At 43.8% G+C, this 20526-nt stretch overlaps 1 protein-coding gene across 1 annotated transcript in view; it reads left to right on the top strand.

Annotated features, from left to right (window-relative positions):
- The window catches only part of LOC144109893 (uncharacterized), a 651790-nt gene extending 631699 nt beyond the window's left edge, over nucleotides 1–20091 (top strand). The window contains exon 6 of the mRNA XM_077642657.1: nucleotides 19982–20091. Within this exon, the coding sequence (XP_077498783.1) occupies nucleotides 19982–20005 (24 nt within the window). The 3' untranslated portion in view covers nucleotides 20006–20091. The remainder of the gene's footprint in view (nucleotides 1–19981) is intronic.
- The last annotated feature ends 435 nt before the right edge of the window (nucleotides 20092–20526 follow it).

Below are 20526 nucleotides of genomic sequence, written 5' to 3'. Positions count from 1 at the left end.
TTTAGCACGAATAATTATGCATCATGGCTTTCATGGGCACAGCGTGGGCACACAGTGGGCACAGCGGACCGCACATAGGCATGTTGCCTTACGCTTCGTTGTTCTGCTTTGCACAGGTTTTTCTGCTCGGTCCGTCCAAACTGCTTCTTCATCAGGATACCGCTACAGTCGACACGTGCCTTCAAGATTATTTGACAACAGATGCGGGAGATTTCATTTCCTGGCGGAATGATTACCTTCTTCAAGCACCGCCCCCGTTCCATGTGACCTGCCCGGACCTTCGTTTAAAAGACCGACAGCCAGGCTTCAACTTCAGTGGGCACAGCGGACCGCACATAGGCATGTTGCCTTACGCTTCGTTGTTCTGCTTTGCACAGGTTGGTTGTTATTCTACTACAATTAGAAGTGATTGCCGCGGTCTTTTGGTCCTGCCGTGCCCACAACGATGTGTCATCATTGCCCAAGACGTGTTTTGTGTTTGCGCGCTGCTTTTATGTGGTGACATTGAATGTAACCCTGGGCCTGATAATTCAAATGAGGACCGTACAGAACTATTAAAGCAGTTGCTTACAGCTCATTCCAAGTTAACAGCTGAGATTGTAGCACTCAGAACACAAGTAGATTTGGAAAAAACAATATCTGAATAAAACTCTCGCTTTGCGGATTTTGAAAAACAAACAGAACGTATTGATAATATGGAACGCACAATTCACGCCTTGCAGTCGAAACTGGTCTATATGGAAGATTACAGTAGACGTTCCAATATAGTCGTTTTTTGTGTAAACGAGGAACCAGATGAGACAGAATCTGATCTAAAACAGAAGGTTCTGACTGAAATTTTCTCGGAAACACTTGATGTCCATTGCACTTCTGTCGGTAGAATTCATCGTTTAGGAAAGAACACGGTCAACAGGCCTGTGATCATATTTTTTCAGGATTACAATGAAAAGCAAAAAGTCCTTAAAAACGCTCACAAGCTAAAAGGAAAAAAAGTATCTATTCAGAATGACTACTCAAAGGAAACCCTCAGGAAACGAAAACTATTATGGGATAGTGCTAAAACTGAGAGAGACAAGAAAATGAAGGTGACCTTAATCAATGATAAATTGCTCGTTGCTGGCCAGATGTTTGCGTGGGATGATACCACTAGCGCAAGAGTGAAACTGCCATCGAGGAACACACGAAAAAGTGAATGACGTAGTGCGCGGATCCAGAAGGAATTAAGACTTATTAACATTAATGCACGGAGTATAATCAACAAAAGCGAACAGCTTGAGGCACTCCTTCTTGGGTACAATCCACATATTGTCATCATTACGGAGACATGGCTTCGCGATGAAATAGATAACAAAGACGTTTTTCCTCCAACTTATCAAATCTATCGGCGTGACAGATTATCAAGAGGTGGTGGAGTGGCGGTTTTAGTTAAAAACAATATTCATGCGACTTTAACTCGGCAAATTGATGACCATGAAAGCATTTCCCTAAAGCTATCTTTTAGGGGCCGTTCCATTTTTTTATTTGCTATTTACCGAGCTCCAGATTCCCCTCCTCAGTTTCTACGCGATTTGTCGGAACACATGTCATCATTCAAACATAAAAACGTAGTTCTTGTCGGTGATTTTAACTTACCTAACACTAATTGGGAGTTGGCCTCATCTAATTCACGACATTGCGCAAATGCTGAGCACTTATTTGATATTATGCTGTGTCATAATTTGAAACAGGTAGTCGGACAACCTACACGTATTCATGGCTCATCTGCTTCCATTCTTGACCTGATTTTTGTGAACCGCTCTTTTGAAATGTTTTCAGTTTCGATCCATCAAGGACTATCTGATCATGAGTTGGTGTATTTCACTTGCGATTTCGTCGCTGATAAATGTGCCGTACCGTCCAAAACCGTACTTGTAAAAGATTTCTCACGTGCCAGGGATGAGAGTGTATTAGATTGTTTAGATCTGTGTCTCAGCACCTTTGTCGGAACTGACACATCTGATCTCTGGATCAAGTTGAAAGACATATGCACATATTGTATCAACCAATTTATTCCATCAAGAGCTAAAAAAAGTGGCAAATCTAATCCCTGGATTACGCGAGAAATCTTGCATCTCAAAAGAAAACTTAAACGCTTAAGAAGAGCCCGTGTCCCTCACAACATCATTCAAATGAAGCAGGCTTCTTTGAACAAAGCTGTTGCGGCTGCTAAGCGACATTACTTTCAAAACATTTTGCCGAATTTCATTCGTAACGCTCCTCAGAAATTTTGGAATTTTTTAAGCAAAGAAAAAAAATCCCTGCCTGCGATGATGCATGAGGGCACGTTGCTCACCAACAAAAAAGATATTGCTGACAAGTTCAATTCATATTTTCACAGTGTGTTTTCCCAATCTGCAAATAATTTCACAACTCGTGATTCTTGTTCCCAGCCTGTGCACGATCTCGTATCTCAACCTGGTATTTTTGCAATGCTTTTGAATCTTAAAACAAAAGCAACTCCTGGGCCTGACGAAATACCTAATTCATTTTTACATCGTTATGCTGAGATGGTTTCGCACTTTCTTGCTATCATTTTTCGTGCTTCTCTTTTGTCTTCAAGTCTACCACCCGATTGGAGGGTGGCCCGTGTCGTTCCCATACACAAAACAGGTGATACCGCATTCTTTAATAATTACCGTCCCATATCGTTGACCTCTTCATGCTGCAAGCTTCTTGAACATATCGTAGCCAATTACATTAAAACATTTCTCGATGTCAACAACAAATTATCGGCTTTCCAGCATGGTTTCCGCAAAGGCTTTTCTACGGTCACCCAACTTACATCCGTAATTCACAATTTCGCTCAAGTTCTGGACCATTCCGGCCAAATAGATGTCATATTTCTAGATTTTAAGAAAGCTTTTGATTTAGTTCCGCACAATAAGCTTATCCATAAACTAGAAACTATAGGTCTTCCTTCTTTTATTGTTAATTCGGTTGCGGCTTATTTATCTAACCGATTTCAATATGTTAGTATCGATGGTCATTGTTCTAACAAACTTCCAGTCACTTCTGGTGTCCCGCAAGGCAGTGTCCTTGGGCCATTACTGTTTCTTATCTATATTAATGACATTACAGACATCATCTCTCATCCTGTTCAAATTAGGTTGTTTGCCGACGATTGTGTTTTGTTTAATGAAGGTAAAGTTCAAGACGACCAGATTTTCCTTAATCATAACCTACACAATGTTAGTGAATGGTGCGTTAAATGGGGGATGGAACTAAACGCTGACAAGACAGTATTTATGCGGATTACTAATAAAAGAAACAGTCATTTCTTTTCATATAATCTTCCCACTCGGCACCTTTCCAAAGTCAAAGAATACAAGTACCTAGGAGTAACACTAACGAATAATCTTAGTTGGAATAAACATATTGAAACCGTATGCTCTTCTTCATTTCGCAATCTCTGTTTTCTTAGGCACAAGTTAAAACTAGCTCCCCCTAACGTTAAGCAATTGGCATATTACACCATGATTAGACCAAAACTTGAGTATGCATGCACTGTTTGGGATCCTCGCACAAAGACTAACATTAATGCCCTTGAAAGAATTCAGCGCAAAGCAGTTCGGTTTATATTTTCTAAATATCGCACCACTGACTCACCATCTGCTCTGTTGCTTCAACATAATATACAGTCCCTTGAAACTCGGCGTAGAATACTAAGGTTAAGATTTCTCTTTCTATTGAAAACTAACAAACTGTCAGTGGCCCCCGATTTGTATCTCCAACCGATAACGTCCAGGTCAACAAGAAACAGGCACACTGAATCGTTAAAACCTTACTTTGCCAGAACTAACATATTCAAATTCTCTTTTTTTCCCCGCACCATTACCGAGTGGAATCAGTTACCACCATCATCAAGAGTTGACGTTGATGCCATTGAACAGGCCGTTCATTGATTTTTGTTTTGTGCTTTTTTGTATTGTGTTTGTTGTGCCCCTCCTGCCAGGGCCCTTCACTGGGCCTGCAGTATGTCCTAAATAAATAAATAAATAAATAAATAAATAAATATCAAGATACTTACGGAATTGGAAATTAGCGAACTTGAGCTGTACTTGAAAATGCTGCCTCTGCCATGATATCGTTCGTAATTTTTTGGAACGCAATTCCAACTGGCGAAAGCATTCATTAAAGACTATTGCCTATCAGTGCTCTGTGATACCTAGTGGGCTGAGCCGCCGCGCTGCAGTATGAAAGCAGCAGCGCTTCTGGTGGCTTTCCAGAGCGTAACGGGCGGCCGGAAGGGAAGACGCGGCCTCCCGATCGAGCCACTGTAATATATTCTAGTTCACTATAATGATGTCCTTTCAGCTGTTACAATGCTGCCTGTGAAATAAAATGCTGTGGCATCCTAGACAGTACTTCTGAGCAGTAAATTTATTGCGCAGGCCTGTTTTACATTTAATTGTGCTACATATTTATGGTGATAAAAAGATGGTATGTATTTTTCAGAGGATGACCTACATCATCGTGTTCATATTTAATGCAGATTGCAAACAGCTGGTTTTGCTGCTTGCCCTACAAGCAATGCCACTGCCAGCAGTGGTCCAGGCCATGACCCTTTTTGCGCTTGGAAAAGCTTAGAAAGCTGGGATTTCTTCAGTGAGTGCATCATTTGGAACTTTCTTACATATTTCTGAACATAGAAGAGGTCATTAACACATTCAACAGTTTGCTTTTGAAATGAGCAATGTTCAGAAGTTTGTATGTGAGGACTTGTGCTTGCAGATTTATTGTAGAAGATGCCTTTGTGAAATGCTCATTGGACTACACAACCCAGCAGTCAGAGTGACTAAAAAACTATTGTTACTATTTTCGCTATTTCAGCAGAATAAGCATTAGAGCATGGTCTTGCATTACAAGCTTGTAACAGCTGATGGGAAGTTCGCAGTAGCAGTACCAGTTACTTATTCCCTGTAATTCTTTTCGGTACTGTAAGGTACTCCCATAATACTGTGGTCTGCTGGAGGATATGAACTGATAGCAGTGCGAACTAATATTCTGCACATAGAGACTAAAACTGTTGCGCTCTGTCATTCATAGTTTATGAATATTGTATTCTGCTGCTTGTCATGCCTTATTGATTGTGAAAACATTCAATTAAGCATTATAGGTACACTTACAATGCATCGAGTCCCTCATAGCCTGAGTCGCTTTGGGACGTTAAACCCCCATAAACCATAAACCCTGCAATGGATTGATGTTTACCTGTATCAAGTCTATGTAATTCTATAAGGACAACAAGACCACTGTCACCAAAAATGTAGCTTTTGTAAGCTAGCGATGACCAAACAACAAAATACAACTGTTACCACGGCCAGCCGGTTTAGCAACTGCGCGTCTCTACAGTTAATTAATTTTTGGCGGGGATAACAGAGGCTTTGCTACACCGCCATTCACTTGAAAACGGTGGCAACGAGTCTGTGGGTGCGTGTCAGGAGTTTTATTGGAGTATTCCGATCACGAGTTTGAATGAATCAAGCATTAGGAAAAATTAAAATTCCATTACCTCAGTTCTAAATTGGTTCTGGCTCCCGTACAAACGTTAATGTGCCAAGAAAGAGCCAGAGAGTGTACCAAGAACGCTAATTAGATTATAATTAGCATTACTGGGTAGAAGTGAGATTTATGAATTCGACAGTCTACTCCAAATGTCCCACATATTGCGCACGACCATCTCCAGTTTGTTGAAGAAAATTCATTAAAACTGGTCCCAGCATGTGTTACCTAAGCTAAAATATTTTTGCCGAAAAAATGTTTATTTGTGAGGCGATCTCAGTTAGAACATTTTGGAAAGGCGTGAAACCAGCCACTGCTCAATAATGAACAAAAATCCAAATTTTTAGAAAACACTGGACAAATTTTTAATGACATTCGCACATAATCTGGCGTTCGATATGATTCAGATCGTATATTTTTGGACAGTACAAGTAGTTTAAATAAAATTAAATAGTTTACTATTTTGACATTAAAGAATTATCAACGTCCTCTCATAATGGCCTTCTTGCCTACTTAGATTTCTGTTACCAATAAAAAATGCTACAGCTGATGCAACGGAATTAGTCAAAGTGAAGTAAATTACTGAATGTGCAGTAAAGTGTAGTTCGGAACATAAGTAAACACTTTTTTATCTCACCCTGAGGTATTCCAAGTCAAAATACAGACGATGGCTGGTTTAGTAGAACAATTGATTAGCTTTCATTTCTGAAGTTTTATTCGAGGTGGTTTTGGTTCAAAGCGAGAAAAAAATTTCTAAAGTCTAGCTCTCGTGGTGCAAGTTGCGTCAACTCTTAATGCTTCATCGGGTAACAAAGCACCTGTAATGACACATTTATGGCCGCATAACCACTTCAGTTTACCCGCAATCACTGTAGTGCATGTTTAGGGCTGCAGTGAAGGCAGGTATTGCATGACATTCGGCGGGTGGTATATGATAAGCGAGTTCGTTTTCGTTTTTGAAGTTCAAACGAATCCGCTATGGCATAAAGACGCCCAGAGCAGTAGAACTATGGCTTTCAGTGTGCTGTCTCGCTTGTGCCACCAGGAAGGAACGACCACTCGGCACAGCTATTGTAACATCTGTCCTTTTAATGTCCGAATAAGACCACGGAAATCATGTGCCTCTGAGAGCACGTGACGGTACGAAGGCCCCAGCACGGCTTCTGGTAACGCGAAACATGCTTGCTCTGGCGCGGCCCGATCGAGTGGAGCTTCCTCGCTCTCGAGTGATCAAACATACTGCGACCATGGCACCGGCACGCAGTCGCCTCCTCCTTGAATCCTGTATACTCTTTTTCTTGCATAGCAGGTAACGCTGCCTAATCTAGCACGCCTTCTTGCAAAGGTCAAGTCCGTGCCTAAAATGTAGATCAAGATACAAGCTCAGTGACCACATGCATATTTCGTGCTGCAAATCTCAATTACCGTGGATGACAGCTTCCTGCCCTTTGTTTTACCTGTTGCCACATTTTTGTCCTGCAGCTCATCGAGACTTCGAGAAGAAAAAAACGACATGTGGTGATACGATACGCATCTCTTAGGACGAATCGCATATGCACCATCCGCGCCTAAAAGATAGTCCTCACTCAGTGAAAGTTATAGCCAGAGGTCCTGAACACTAAGCGGCTCACAGCTTTGAGCATGGTTTTCAGCGATACCAGTTCATTTTATACCGCTTTGTTTTTGTTCAAACACTGAGCGCGGCTTTGAGAAGAACAAATATGTGGTGCAGTAAAATGGTTTTGCGGACACACTACATCCGCAGCGTTGCCTGTTATGTATGAAACGGAGTATATGTGTTTGTCATGTCTGATAACAATGACAGTGGGGCACGAACACACTGAATAACAATCTCACTGGTGCACCTGCCACCCCGGAAGCGCAAAGAAAATCTCCCACGATTATCAATTCGTATGTTCTGATGCCTGTCCGCAGTAGAAACTTCACTTAGGATTGAGAGCTGTGCTGTGCTCTATGATGAGGCGCAAAGAGACGAACGGGACACAAGACGAAGGACTACCACAAACAGGCGCAAAAGTCAGCGCCTGTTTGTGCTAGTCCTTCGTTTTGTGTCCCGTTCGTGTTGCGCTGAGAGCGAAAATGAACATTTACCAACTCGCCCAAATTTCCGCCTTGCAAAGAGACGACGCAGCTCGCGGCGGACGAAGTCAACTTCAAAAATTTTATTCTCGCTTTATACAAAAATCACATCAATTAAAACTTCAGGAATCGAATCGTAATAAACTGTTCTACTAAACCTGCCATCGCTGGTATATTTACTTGGACCACCTAAGAGTGAAATGAACGAGTTTTTATGGTCTCAAACGAACTTTTCTGCAAATTCAGAATTTGATTTCACTTAGATTCATTCAGTTGCATGAGCTGTAACATTTTTCATAGATAATAGACATCTAGGGAAGCAAGATGGCTATTTCTTAATTTCCACTGAGGAGTTTATATTTTTTAAATATCAAAGTAGTCGAATTTTTACATTTTATTTCAACTTAAAAAAGTAACTATACCGCTCAAAAATACAAGATATGAAACATATCAAAAGCCAAAATCTTTTTTGAAATGTCATTCATACATTTGTGGAGTACCTTCTAAAAATCTGAATTTTTGGTCGATCGTTGAGCGGTGCTTTTTTCACACGTTTCGAATTGTTCAAACTGCGCTCACCTCATGATTAAATTTTTCGGCATCTGATTAGATTTCACACATTGCAAAAAGTTTACATGAATCTTTTGAACAAATCGGATATGATGGAGATTAACTCTGGGACGTTTGGCTTGGAATGACCCGTCAATGACAGAGTCAAGGGATGAAGTTTTGTGTGAACTGTGACTTCTTTCACACTTAGCTTTACTGATTGCGACCAATGTTCCCTCAGTGCTCCTTTCTCTCGAAGTGGTTATTTGTGTTCGAATTGTATTTCTGCTCAATCATAATACCAGTAATAAATTTTTCCCCCCAAAACCCTGCGTTTCTGGTTAACCAAAGCTTTGGAACTGTTACTCTAAAGTCATCACTGTAAAGAGACACATAGTACCTTGGCTGTGACAGTGACCAGCAGTGCGACTGACTGCAGGTGCCAGAGAGAATTATAAATATGGCAGAGTTAAAAAAATGTGAAAGCAGTAGCTTTGTATACCCTGCCCCATTGAGTGCGCCCACCCTATCACATTTTGTGAAGCTCCCCCCTCCCTTCCCGGCTTCATATAGCTTAGGCCCACGTGCTTTGCACTAACATTGGACAGTAGGTAAGTGTAGGCATTATAACTGAAGACCTTAACCCTCGTAGAGGTGAGTTGCAAGGGTGGGCTCACTGAGCAAGAAAGTGCACTACAAAAATTCACCATAATGCTGGTTGTTTGCGTGGTGTATAAAACTGAAATAACACAACAATGCAACATAAAGTAAACTAGGTACGTGGCACTAAGGTGCGGTAAAAGCCCTTGTGAAGTCATTTCACTGATGATGGCGGCCCAGGCATATGCGGATGTTCTTCAGTGTGGCTAGCGCACCCAAGTAAAGCCTCTGATTGCCATTTGCTGATTTTATTTTGTAATCTGGCTCGTCACTTCCTCCGTTTTTGCAGCCTGTAGTTGGATATAACCCGAGAGCTAGGCGGCAAATGCCCGGTAAAGGATGCCCTCCAACCAATGGCGTCGATCGATTCTCACCACGTCTTGATTAATCTCTTTAGAGCTGCTAGTGTGAAATTTCCATGGGGGAGCTGATGAAGGGGGATAAACAAGGGCTTAATCAGACTAACCGTGACACCAGAAGAAGCGGTCAGTGCCATTGGTTGAAGGGCCCGTTTTGAGCGGCATCTACCGCTTTGTTCTTGAGTTGTTTCTTACTGTAGCATGCTCTGATGGCACTCACGTCATTTTTGTGTCTTCATAGCTCACATGCTCACGCACAATATTAATTGCAATGCAGGAAGCGCCCTTTGGCTTCCATCTATAATGATTAAATTAAATTATATGCAGCTATAGCAAGGAGGCTACGGTATATAGAGGCATCTGAAAATGCTCTTTTCGAGGCAGTGCCATTGTCACATTATATAGCCCTAGTTAAGTTATTGGCGCACACGTCTGGTAGCCTCAGAACATAAAATGGTTTTCACCTACTTATAGCAGTTGATGCCATTTTTGTGATGGAACCTTAATTTGGCACAATGTTGTGGCACATCGACCTATCTGCCTTAGTTTTTCAGAAAACAGGGATTGCGAGAACTAAATTTTTTGTGCCTGTTTATTTCTTCCTTGCCTTCATACAAGAACTTGAGCACAGGTTGTTTCATGATTTTTGTAACTGAAAAAGTTCAGTTCTTTTTCGTTACTGCATTACAAAATTTCTCGTCTTTCTATGCCTCTTTATGTGTTGTCCAAGTGTATTAAGTGTGTGTTTATTTTTGTCTACTGCCCAGGTTTGTCCTGCTGTCTGGTCCTCCAGGATAAGAAATAGGTGGACTTTGAGCAGTTTGGCTGTAACCTTGTATACAATAAAGGCCATTTGTAGTATGTTTTTCAGTTGTGAAAGATCTTGTTCTGTTATTGCACTGTGCCTAAACCAAAACACGCGACTACTACAAATTATACATGCCTGGTTCTTGTGTACACATTGCACCACTACTCTGCATGATTAGAAGGCCAGCCATTGCATTCTGGAGCGAAATATTAACCCATAGTTTAAGAATTAAGTTTAAGCCAGACTTGATCACACATACCATTTTGTATCTGGCTTAAGCTTTCACTTGTAAGGTGCGAAAGTGGTCTTCATAATTTATTGTTGGTTTATGCCTTAGGGGGAGTACATTATCCATATTAATAGAGAGTAAGGTTGTACTAAGAAAATGTAATGTATAGCTTGTTATTTTTTGGATAACACTAAGCTCTTAAATAATAACTTTATGCTTAAAAATGTAACATAACTACCTCTTAGGAGGTCAAATTTGCACTTTTGGCCAAGTATACCATTGCGCTCTAAAAATATCAAACAGGGACGGGAAAGAATTTATATAATGGTCGATTTCTCTTGTGTGGCAAATACATCAAGTAAAAAGATTAAGCTTTGCAGTCTACGCTCAAAACGGAGTTCAAATGCTTACATCTTTTTTTTCCATATAGACTGTTTCTAGTACGACTACAAACATTCCATGCATTAATTTGACATGATGCGGCGATCAGCTCCAACGCTCACGTTCTATGCGCATTAATTCTGTGTCCGTTTCAAGCAGTGCATATTTCCTCCTCGCGCTCAGCTGCACGTAATGGCAAGATCGGCGGGCCCTTATTTAGTGTCATGATTAAACTTGCACCATAAGCCCACGCTCGTCTGTAGGACATTCGTTACGAGTGATAACGCAAATGCAATTTGCCCTTGACAGCTTTGCCGTTAACAGGGCTGGGGATGAGCCCAAGGACATCTTTTACAAAGGAGCAGAAAGAAATAGGGAAATGCTGAGTGGCGCATACGCAGGTGAACCTACTGATTTGTGGGAAGGAGCCTTGGGTTCTCTGACGCTTTCTCCTCCTCTCTGGCAATGGAATTTTTGTTTATTGCTCAATTAAATTTGAAAATGACTTTTGAATGCTATACGCGAAGAGAAAAACAGAAAGCAGAAAACGTGCTTGTCATAAATAATTATCGTGTAATCAATAACAGAGTGCTCCAACTTTGTTATAGCTCACATTTCTCATGGCACAATCGCAAATTCCTGTAGCAAGGGCTGGGCAGGAAAGGGGAGAAAGAAGGCGCCTTTGGCCACGTGTCACTGCAGCAATTAGTCCAAAAAGTTTTTTGTCGCGAGTCCGCTTCTCCAGATTTTTAATCCGCTTTGTGCTGCTTCATTCTTTCGGCGAAGTTCCTGGTCTCGCCGATGTACGACGCCGAGCGCTGTTGTGCTCCTGCGAAGAAAGCTCTTTAAATCATCATTCAGACGCGGGGCAATGTTACCACTCCCTAGGAATACTTGTCCCCTCTTACATACAGGGTCTACGTTCAGTGACCCGGCGTATGACTAACCGAAGGCGGGATAGAGCAGCGGACGCGCAGCTCGGAAGCCACGCTAACCCCCCACCGTGATGTCCTTGCTGTCTATGCACAGCGCTGACTTCCTGCTCACAGGAGTACACTCAAGGGCTTGAAGTTATCCCGCATTAGAAGCTTAGAAGTGATCGTGAATCCTTGACACACGTGTGAACACTGCAAGATCTTTGTGAAATTTATTTTTTAATAAGTATGCTTTTTGACTGAGATAATTTCACTACGTTCAGGTCAGCGCACAAATCTGTGTCCCACATCCTGTGGACCATCTCCACATGCACATTTTATCGATTATATATATGTGTGTGTGCCTAATGCTTCTTAAATTTGAGTAAACTAGTACCTGTATTTTTAGTATACATTGGCTTGATTTTCTCTCCTGTGACAACTGCAAGCTCAGATTTGCTTGATTTTGATATCTGGCACATTGTCTTGGCTGTTATTTAATAATACCGCTTAGAAGATCTTTCAAAGTATGGATGGTTCATGGTTTATGAGGGTTTAACATCCCAAAGCGACTCAGGCTGTGAAGGATGCCGTAGTGAAGTGCTCCGGAAATTTCGACCACCTGGGGATCTTTAACGTCCACTGAAACCGCACAGTAGACGGGCCTCTGGAACTTCGCATCCACACAAATTCGACCGCCGCGGCCGGGATCGAACCCCCGTCTTTCAGGCCAACAGCTGAGCGCCATAACGACTGTACCACCGCGGCGGTTTCAAAGTACAGAAGATATGACGATACGTACCAGAGTTGTACGTAACCCATTACATGTAATTGATTACTTGTAATCAGCTGCACTTTCTTGCAATTTTGTGATTAATTTATTACTTTTTTTTTCAAACGGCAAAGTTCCAGGCAATTCGATTGCTTTTTCTGCAGTTTATTAAATGTAATCAGTTCCTTCCCCCCCCCCCCCCCAAAAAAAGAAAGCTGGAACCAAAGGTACAGTTTCCTGACGGCAAGCAGTTTTCTTTGTGACCGAGCGACCGAGCGACAACAGACCGGTTGCCGAGAAGCATCGCGCACGATCATGTCCGCACCACAACCGGGGCAACGCCGTCTTCTATGGGAGTTTGCCTCCCGAGAGGTATGACGTGACCGCTCTGTAGACCCTCCCCCCCACCTCCCGGTCTTGTCAGATGGCGCCGCAGCTTACCTCTCATTACACCCAAAATCGACGCAAGGTGTTCTAAAAGTGATCAGTGCAGCCGCTTATCGCTTCGCCAGTAAACGTAGGAACGTTTTTGACCGCAGCTTCGAAAAACAATTGCCCTCGGAAATTAACAGCGTAGAACAAATCATTGAAAACTAAACATTTTGACAGATTTGCCTGTCTGGTTGGGTTTGAAGACTTGTAATAAACTGCACATCCTCATACAAAAATTTAAATTTTTGGTTAGAACATGCCGAGGACTCCGACCATAGAATCAACTTCGAAGAAACCAGCATCCTGGGAACCGAAACAAATTATCACAAAAGGCTCCTTCTGGAATCCTGGCACATTAAAACCACCCCGAACAAGATAAACCGCACAAAAAGAAAACCTGCCCCCAGTATATGCCCAGGGACTTCGCTCTTCAACGCAACGAAAAAAAGTCGCCATTGACCGCCTCCCCACAGTGCAACAACGTGACTAACAGCCTTAACACCCTCTCTCCCTCCACCATGCCTTTCGCATCACAGCTGTCACTCCTTTGACCCCCTCCTCCCCTCCATACTTAAAAGACACTCGCTACAGCCCTCAGTCACCCCTGGTGAAGGAGCCGAGTCAGCCTGGAAACGTTGGGTTAAAATTAAAATTTTTGGTTGGAGATGTGCAGTTTATTAAAAGAACAAATCATCAAGCTAGCTGCTGCAGTTCACTGCAGTCTGAGTAAATTTGTGTCATGGAACTATAAATGTTGGGAGGAAGGTAACGGAAGAGTAACAGCCTAGTTTTCTGTAATTGTTACGTTACTTTCCTGAGGCTGTAATTCACCCCGGTATTCATATACATTTGTGATGGAGTCATTTCAGTTGTACTCGGTCACTTATTTTCCGTAAGGTGTTGAATGATATATAACGGAGCTTTCTCAAGCTTTAGTTTTCTATCTAGCAATACTAGTAGCAATTTGTCGTACATGTAAAAATTAGCAGGAACAGAATCTGAAAACAGGCTTTTTCCGCTCAAATGCGAGCACTTGCTCATTTTATAACTTACATGCAATATTTCAAATAACTTATATTAAAGCACACTTGCACCCCCTTCATAGTGGCTGCCATTTTAGAGGCGAGAAGCGCTGAGCTTATGTACATTCGGCATATTTCCTACCGCACACTTTTTTCAGCATTAAGCCGTCAAGAAAACAGGCGACTTTTTATGCCGACAGTTAACCAAGGAACTTTTTTACATATGCGCAGAAGCAATCACCCGGCCGGGAAGGGCCACCGCACGTGCACAACAGGCTTACCTAAAACCGGTAGTATGTCTCTGGTATGCTAATTCCCTCCACCAAGAAAGCACACGCGGGGGACACGCGGAATACCCGCCGCGGTGGCTGAGTGGTTAGAGCGTTCGACTACTGATCCGGAGTTCCCGGGTTCGAACCCGACCGCGGCGGCTGCGTTTTTATGGAGGAAAAACGCTAAGGCGCCCGTGTGCTGTGCGATGTCAGTGCACGTTAAAGATCCCCAGGTGGTCGAAATTATTCCGGAGCCCTCCACTATGGCACCTATTCTTCCTTTCTTCTTTCGCTCCCTCCTTTATCCCTTCCCTTACGGCGCGGTTCAGGTGTCCAACGATATATGAGACAGATACTGCGCCATTTCCTTTCCCCAAAAACCAATTATTATTATTATTATTATTATTATTATTATTATTATTATTATTATTATTATTATTATTATTATTATTATTATTATTATTATTATCGCACGCGGAATCCGGTGCGGGGAACGAAAAGAGGAAAAGAAAAAATCTGCCCGCAAAAGGAGGAAAGGGTGAGGGGCGGGAAAGAAAGGGTGCCGAGGACGGGTGGGTTCGCTCATTCGTCCTTCCGCGAATACAGCGCTACCTGTCGTGGCACTGCCTAGTACTGGAAGGTGCTGCAGGGCGCCGTTTGCACTTCGCGTCTCTGGACAGTGCCTGTCTAGCTATCTGTACCTGTGGTGTGCAGTCGCCGAGCGAATAACGCGTTTCGATAGCCTGCCAACAGGCTAACTTTGCGATGACGCCATATCAGTCCTGGTAAGTACGGTCGAATATTTATCTGCTTGTATTTTGTAGAGGGCGGGTGGTGGTGGGCAATTACTTACGCTCATGTTCACTTTTAGTAAAACAACTCAATTTCGCCGTCGCCAGTTCATGGACCTTAGAATAGATATTAATTGTCATGGTCCAAATTGTGTGTCCTTGTATCTCCAATAATAAGTTTTAGATACGAAGCAATTAGCTGTTTTCGACACAGTCGCCTTTCTTGAACTCTTGGCGGCGGATGTACGTTGCAAAATGAATGCAACCTCAAGCATGAGTGCAGCTAATGTGGTCTTTGAGCTTCAGAGGGTGAGTTCTAGTTTCTTTCAGAACCTTGATGATTGCTCTGAGTGGTTGAAGTTTTAAAATTGATTAAACTGGAGTACAAACCTTTTTTATGATGAGGCCCATAGCCATATGGCATCTTTTTTCCAGACGCAGCTGAGTGGCGCGGTCAGGATTTTCTCTTCATTTTAATGCAGAAAAAGGGCCTGTTTTTTTCCCCCGAACTCGAGCATTAGCTCCATGCTGCGACGGTCATGCTTAACCTTCACTCGCAGACATTTTTCTGTCGCTGTTTGAAGTCACTTAATCCTCGCGAGAGTTGACAACTTGCAAAATAGACCATTAGCAGAAATGTGTAAGTCAGCTTCTTCGCAAGGCTTGTTTTGCAACCAAAAGGTCTCGTTCTCGGACGACACTCTCGTCTTTTTTGTGGAAACGAAAAGAGTGAAGTTCCCTCTTCTGAGTAAAGCCAGGAATGTCGCCAGTTTACTTCAAAGTGGCCTGGAGAGAGCCATCAAGAGTACAATTGTACTCATGCAGTCAACCTTCGGTAGCACTGCAGTAGAGGCTAGGCAGGAAATAAAAGCCTCTCTTCTAGGGGGGAGGACCTGGGGCAGGGAAGAAGCCTTTACTGTTTGACAATAAAGTTGATTCACTGACTCACTCACTGTTAGTGTGTCCTCTGGGTTCGAGACATTTACCACAGTCTTCGTCATCACTTCCTGTTCTTGCCACGAAAGAGGAGATGGGTTAGTCGGTCCCAAAATGGATTAAAGGGAATCCAACCTTTTTCTGAAAATGCGAGACTGCTGTCTGTAAACGAGTAATTTTGGTCGGAAGACATTTTTTAAGAAGCTGACTTATATAATATTGCAAGTTGTTGCTGAAAGAAACGCACTATCTCTGTGCACATACGCTTTTGTTGCGCGCAGGCGGCAAACATTCAGCCACAATTTTGTTAGCTAGCGCCAAAAGCATAACTGGACAACAGCTGAACAAGAGCTCACTTCAGGTCATTTTTGTTTGCAAAAAATGTTCCATGGTCATACACTGACTCCAACTAAATGGTAGCACCACTGCATGCTCGATAGAAACGGGGTGAGTGAAGACGCCCTGCTTATCATTTTACAGGCGTCAAATATACTGCGGTACGGCTTCTAATGTCTTGCATATTTCAGGTGCAAAATCAAGCCCCTTTGTATCAACGCCGAAATAACGCTGTAATTAAAAAAAACTTGGCCATTTACGGAAGTGGGAGCTGCGCTCTATACTTCCACTGCATGTGAGATATGTGTACTGCACACCAAACGTAGGAGCCTTCTAGTTTGGTCTAGCTGGTCGGGCATACATGTTCTTCAATCAGTGTCATGATTTGGTATCCAGAGCCCGTGTCGTTCATTCTTTTACTTATTTCTTGGCCTGTACAGCATGCTTGCTTTGAAAACACCACACATACGCCTTCGCGTTTCAGACCAAATTGTCGCAGATTAAATTTTGATCTCATAATTACAATTTTTGTGTTAAATGTGTGTACTGCCCGTCATGTTTCAAGGATTTCTTTTTGTCACACAGGTTCACATGGAGAATGGATGCCATCATGATGTTGACAGAAGACTGCTGAGTTATGCTGCCATTTTAAATTCGATAAGAAATAAACCCTGTCGTGCATACTGGTGTACAATCACTGGAGTCCGAAACTGCACTCTGAAGTGCAGCACGGCACGTCACAAACTTATCGCACTAACACGAACATAACCAGGAATGTGGAAGAGAAAAACATCTGTGAACTTGATGGCAGTGAGGTGCTTATCATGTCTTTTCAGCAAGCAACTTTGTTCTGTAGGTGTATTGTAATGCTGCGTTTGGTTTCGATGTGTGTAATACATTGAAGTAGATGCACCATTACCGACACCTACAAATTAAGTGGTTTTTTTTAAAGGCCCAAAAACGATCTTACTTTAATAACAATGGATGCCTAGTATCACACCGAACGTGCCTGTGCCTTACATTTGAGAAGTTGTAGTAGTAGTAGTAAAGACTTTTATTCGACCATAATTTATAGGCCGAGCATGTCGACCGCCTGGGCGACCAGAAGCCGCTGTTCTTCTTCCCCTTCAGCGCCAAGCCAGTCGAGCCAGGTGGTGATGGATAGAAAGGGTGGGGGGAAGGAACCCGACTGCTGAGCAGCCGGGCAATAGAAGAGGCAATGGGCCAGGTCCGCATAGATGCAGGGGCAGTTGGGACAGGAAAGGTCCGATCGATAGCGATAGAGGAAGAGGCGGGACGGGGTGATAACTGCATTCATCTGAATGTGCCGAAGAAGGCGAGACTCCGGCACCGTGAGTGATGGATGAGGAGGAGGGTAAAGGCGTTTGTCGAGGCGGAGCTCAAGGTAGACCTCTTTTATGGTGCGGCGAAGGGTGAGCCTCCCACCGTCCTCCGAGGGCTTGGGCCAGGGGATCAACGGTGCCCGGAAAAGTGTGTCGCGGGCGAGCTGATGGGCCAGCTCATTGCCGTCAATCCCTGAATGCCCAGGGACCCAGCGGAGGAAAACGATGGAAGGCTGCAGTGCGGAGACCGCTCGTTCGACCTCCTGTTGGAGAGAAGGGGTCAGGGTGCGTTTCTGTATGTGGTGTATAGCGGCTTGTGAGTCTGAATAGACTGTGTACTCTTGGAGAGAGGGAAGGAGGGCAAATGACTGGAGGGCATGCGCAATGGCGAGGACCTCGAGGGACAATGCGTCTGGAGGGTGTAGATACGGCCCGCTGGTGTGGGTTTCAGGAGAAGGGAGGTGTGGATGGTACAGGGCGTAGCCGCAGGAACCTCGAGGAGCCACGAAGGAGGCATCCGTGTAAGCTACACCCTGGGTATCAAAGAGAGGGGAATGGTGCTGTGCGGCCGCATGACGACGTCCGGCGTGCAGGACGGGGGACATGTTGGTCGGGAGGGGAAGGATACGAAGATTGGGAGCGGGGGTGGGAATAGGAGAGGTAAACGGGGAGATTGGAATGGGCGAGATACCCGCTTGAGTCAATAACCACTGACCCTGACGGGTAAGGGAAAGCCGGGCAAGTTGCGAGTCACGATGGAGACTGAGAAGAGAACGAAGAGGATGGAAGAGGCCTGTGGCAAAGAGCTTAGTGGTAGAGGTAGTGATAGGGAGGTTGAGAGCTGCCTTGTAGAGGCCCACAAGGGCAGTCTCGAGAGCGTTAAGTTGAGTCTGATTGAAGGAAGCGTAGGGTGCAAAGTACTTTGAGAAGTTGTAACAATACACTGTAATATGGGATACATTCCTCTGGACGGTAACGTTACCCGTCCAAAAGAGACGTAAGGATGCACCTAAAAGAGCAAAACATACACACTTTCAGAGCAATGTTATGGCCACTGACGTGGCGCAAAGTTGCACCATAGAAGCGTTTTAAAAAATTCATAATGTAACTATAGCCCCTGCGAGAGTAAGCTTACGCTTATGTTACCCTTCCTAACATGGCGTAAAGGTGCACCTAAAAGAGGAATCCATATGCTCTTGCAGAGCAATGTTACGCCCATTGATAAGGTGCAAAGTTGCTCTTAAGGAGGGTTGTAGTAAGCTCATTAGACAGGATTAACTGTAGCCCTTGCGAGTATAAGTTTGCGCCCTGGGATTGAGCATAAGCTTATTCCGAGTGGGCGCAAACATGCACCGGAAAGTGAAGCATATGTTTACACTTTCATGGCCTAAGCGTTAGTCTTTCTGAGGAGGGGTAACGTTAGTCATCAAAGGGTTATACTTACACTTGGCCAGACAGAATAACATTACCCCGATAACAGCCTAAACATTACACTGTGCGCACTTAGTCCCCCGACGAAGGTGTAACGTTACACCAAAAGGGGGTCGCCACAGCGTCAGTGGATTTACCCCCTCAAAGGACTAAGACCACTCCTTTTTTTCTTAGAGTGTGCCTCCACCGTCCGGTATCGTTTCAGCGCCTGCACAGCTGAGCTGTGCTGCAGGCCGCCCGTCCAAGCGACAGACGCCGATGTGTCGACGTGGCTCTCCCTCCCTTCCCTCCCTCAGGGCCTGTTTATTAAAGTTAATAGGCAATGTCGTCAAGGTCGTGTCCGCAAAATGTGTCCGCAGCAGTTCCGAGATACTTAGAAGAGGCAGCGCCAAACGAATCACTGTAATTCAAGGAGATTGATTTCAGGATGCTGCGAAAAAAAATTATGTCGATAGAGTGATTACATAATTAAATAGCGCCCAAAATGTCCGAAAAGTGGGCGAAGCGAGGGCAACGTGTGGCGCCAAATTTGAAAAACAGGAAATGTGAGCGCAGCCAACGTGTTGCGGCACATTTGAATGTCAAGCGAGGCACAAAGTTTGAAAACACAGTTTGGCCAATTTCTGGAACTTGATTAATTAAGACAATTAATTGCGGTAATTGGGAAATTGGATAAAATTACATCAGTGCTTAATCGAGTAAATGTGAGGAGAAGGGGCAAGTGAAGCAAAGAGAGGAAAAGAGGGGCAAAGGAAAACGAGGAGGCGCGTCACTGCTTTCGCATTCCTCCAATGCTGGTTACCGGAGTGACCTCAAACTTTTTTTTTATGCGGCCGATTAGGGGGAATAGCGTAACTCATAACTTCGCCGTTCAACTTCGGCACTGCTCGACCGCAGCTGGTAACGTTGCGCCGAATGGGGAAATATGTCGGCAAGGCTCCGAAGCAGCCGCCAGTAGCTGATAGTAGTCCGTTATTCGAAAGATCTCCTAACCACGGCGAATTCTACAACTTCCCCGTGAAGAAAAAATAAAAGAAGGAAAGCTGCATCTTTGGGTTGTTCTTTTCGCATCTTATTTCGGTTTTCGATCTTTTTTTGTTTGCAGGACACGATGGGACAGACTTGGTAGAGCCACCCTGCTGCTTCGCAGGCCGGTGGAAATGCTGCAGCCTCATCGCGCATGTCTCGCAACACTTCCTCAAATAAAACGATTTCCAACAGCTTCTCTTGACCTCTTTGCGCGTGCACTTCACAGTGCGTATGCCCCCTGTGGCGGAGCCTGGCGTACAACATTAACTGAGCACTAATTGGTCCACGTTGTTTCGACGCGCTTAACTTTTCGCAGAATGAGATGCAGATACAACTGTGTTCTGCGAAAAGTTAAGCGCGATGAACCACCATGAAACTATTACTAGACCCAATTCTCGCCATTTTAGCAGTAATTGGTCAATTGCCCGCGGCGTGCTCCGTTACTTCGCTCTCCAGTTAAAACAGTTAATAAAATGAACTTTTTAACGTTCTACTACGTCGAATACCGGCTTGATGCCGGTCGGCATGTTATGTATCAAAAAGTACACAGGCAGAATCGTGCATGGACCAGAAAACGGAAGTAGCCTTAAAGGAGGAAAAAGAGGAAAGGCAGGGAGGTTA

This window comes from Amblyomma americanum, chromosome 11, assembly GCF_052857255.1.
Source record: "Amblyomma americanum isolate KBUSLIRL-KWMA chromosome 11, ASM5285725v1, whole genome shotgun sequence".
Taxonomy (NCBI): Eukaryota; Metazoa; Arthropoda; class Arachnida; order Ixodida; family Ixodidae; genus Amblyomma; species Amblyomma americanum.
Note: the sequence above shows the minus strand (reverse complement) of the source record. Positions and strands in the feature narration are given on the sequence as shown.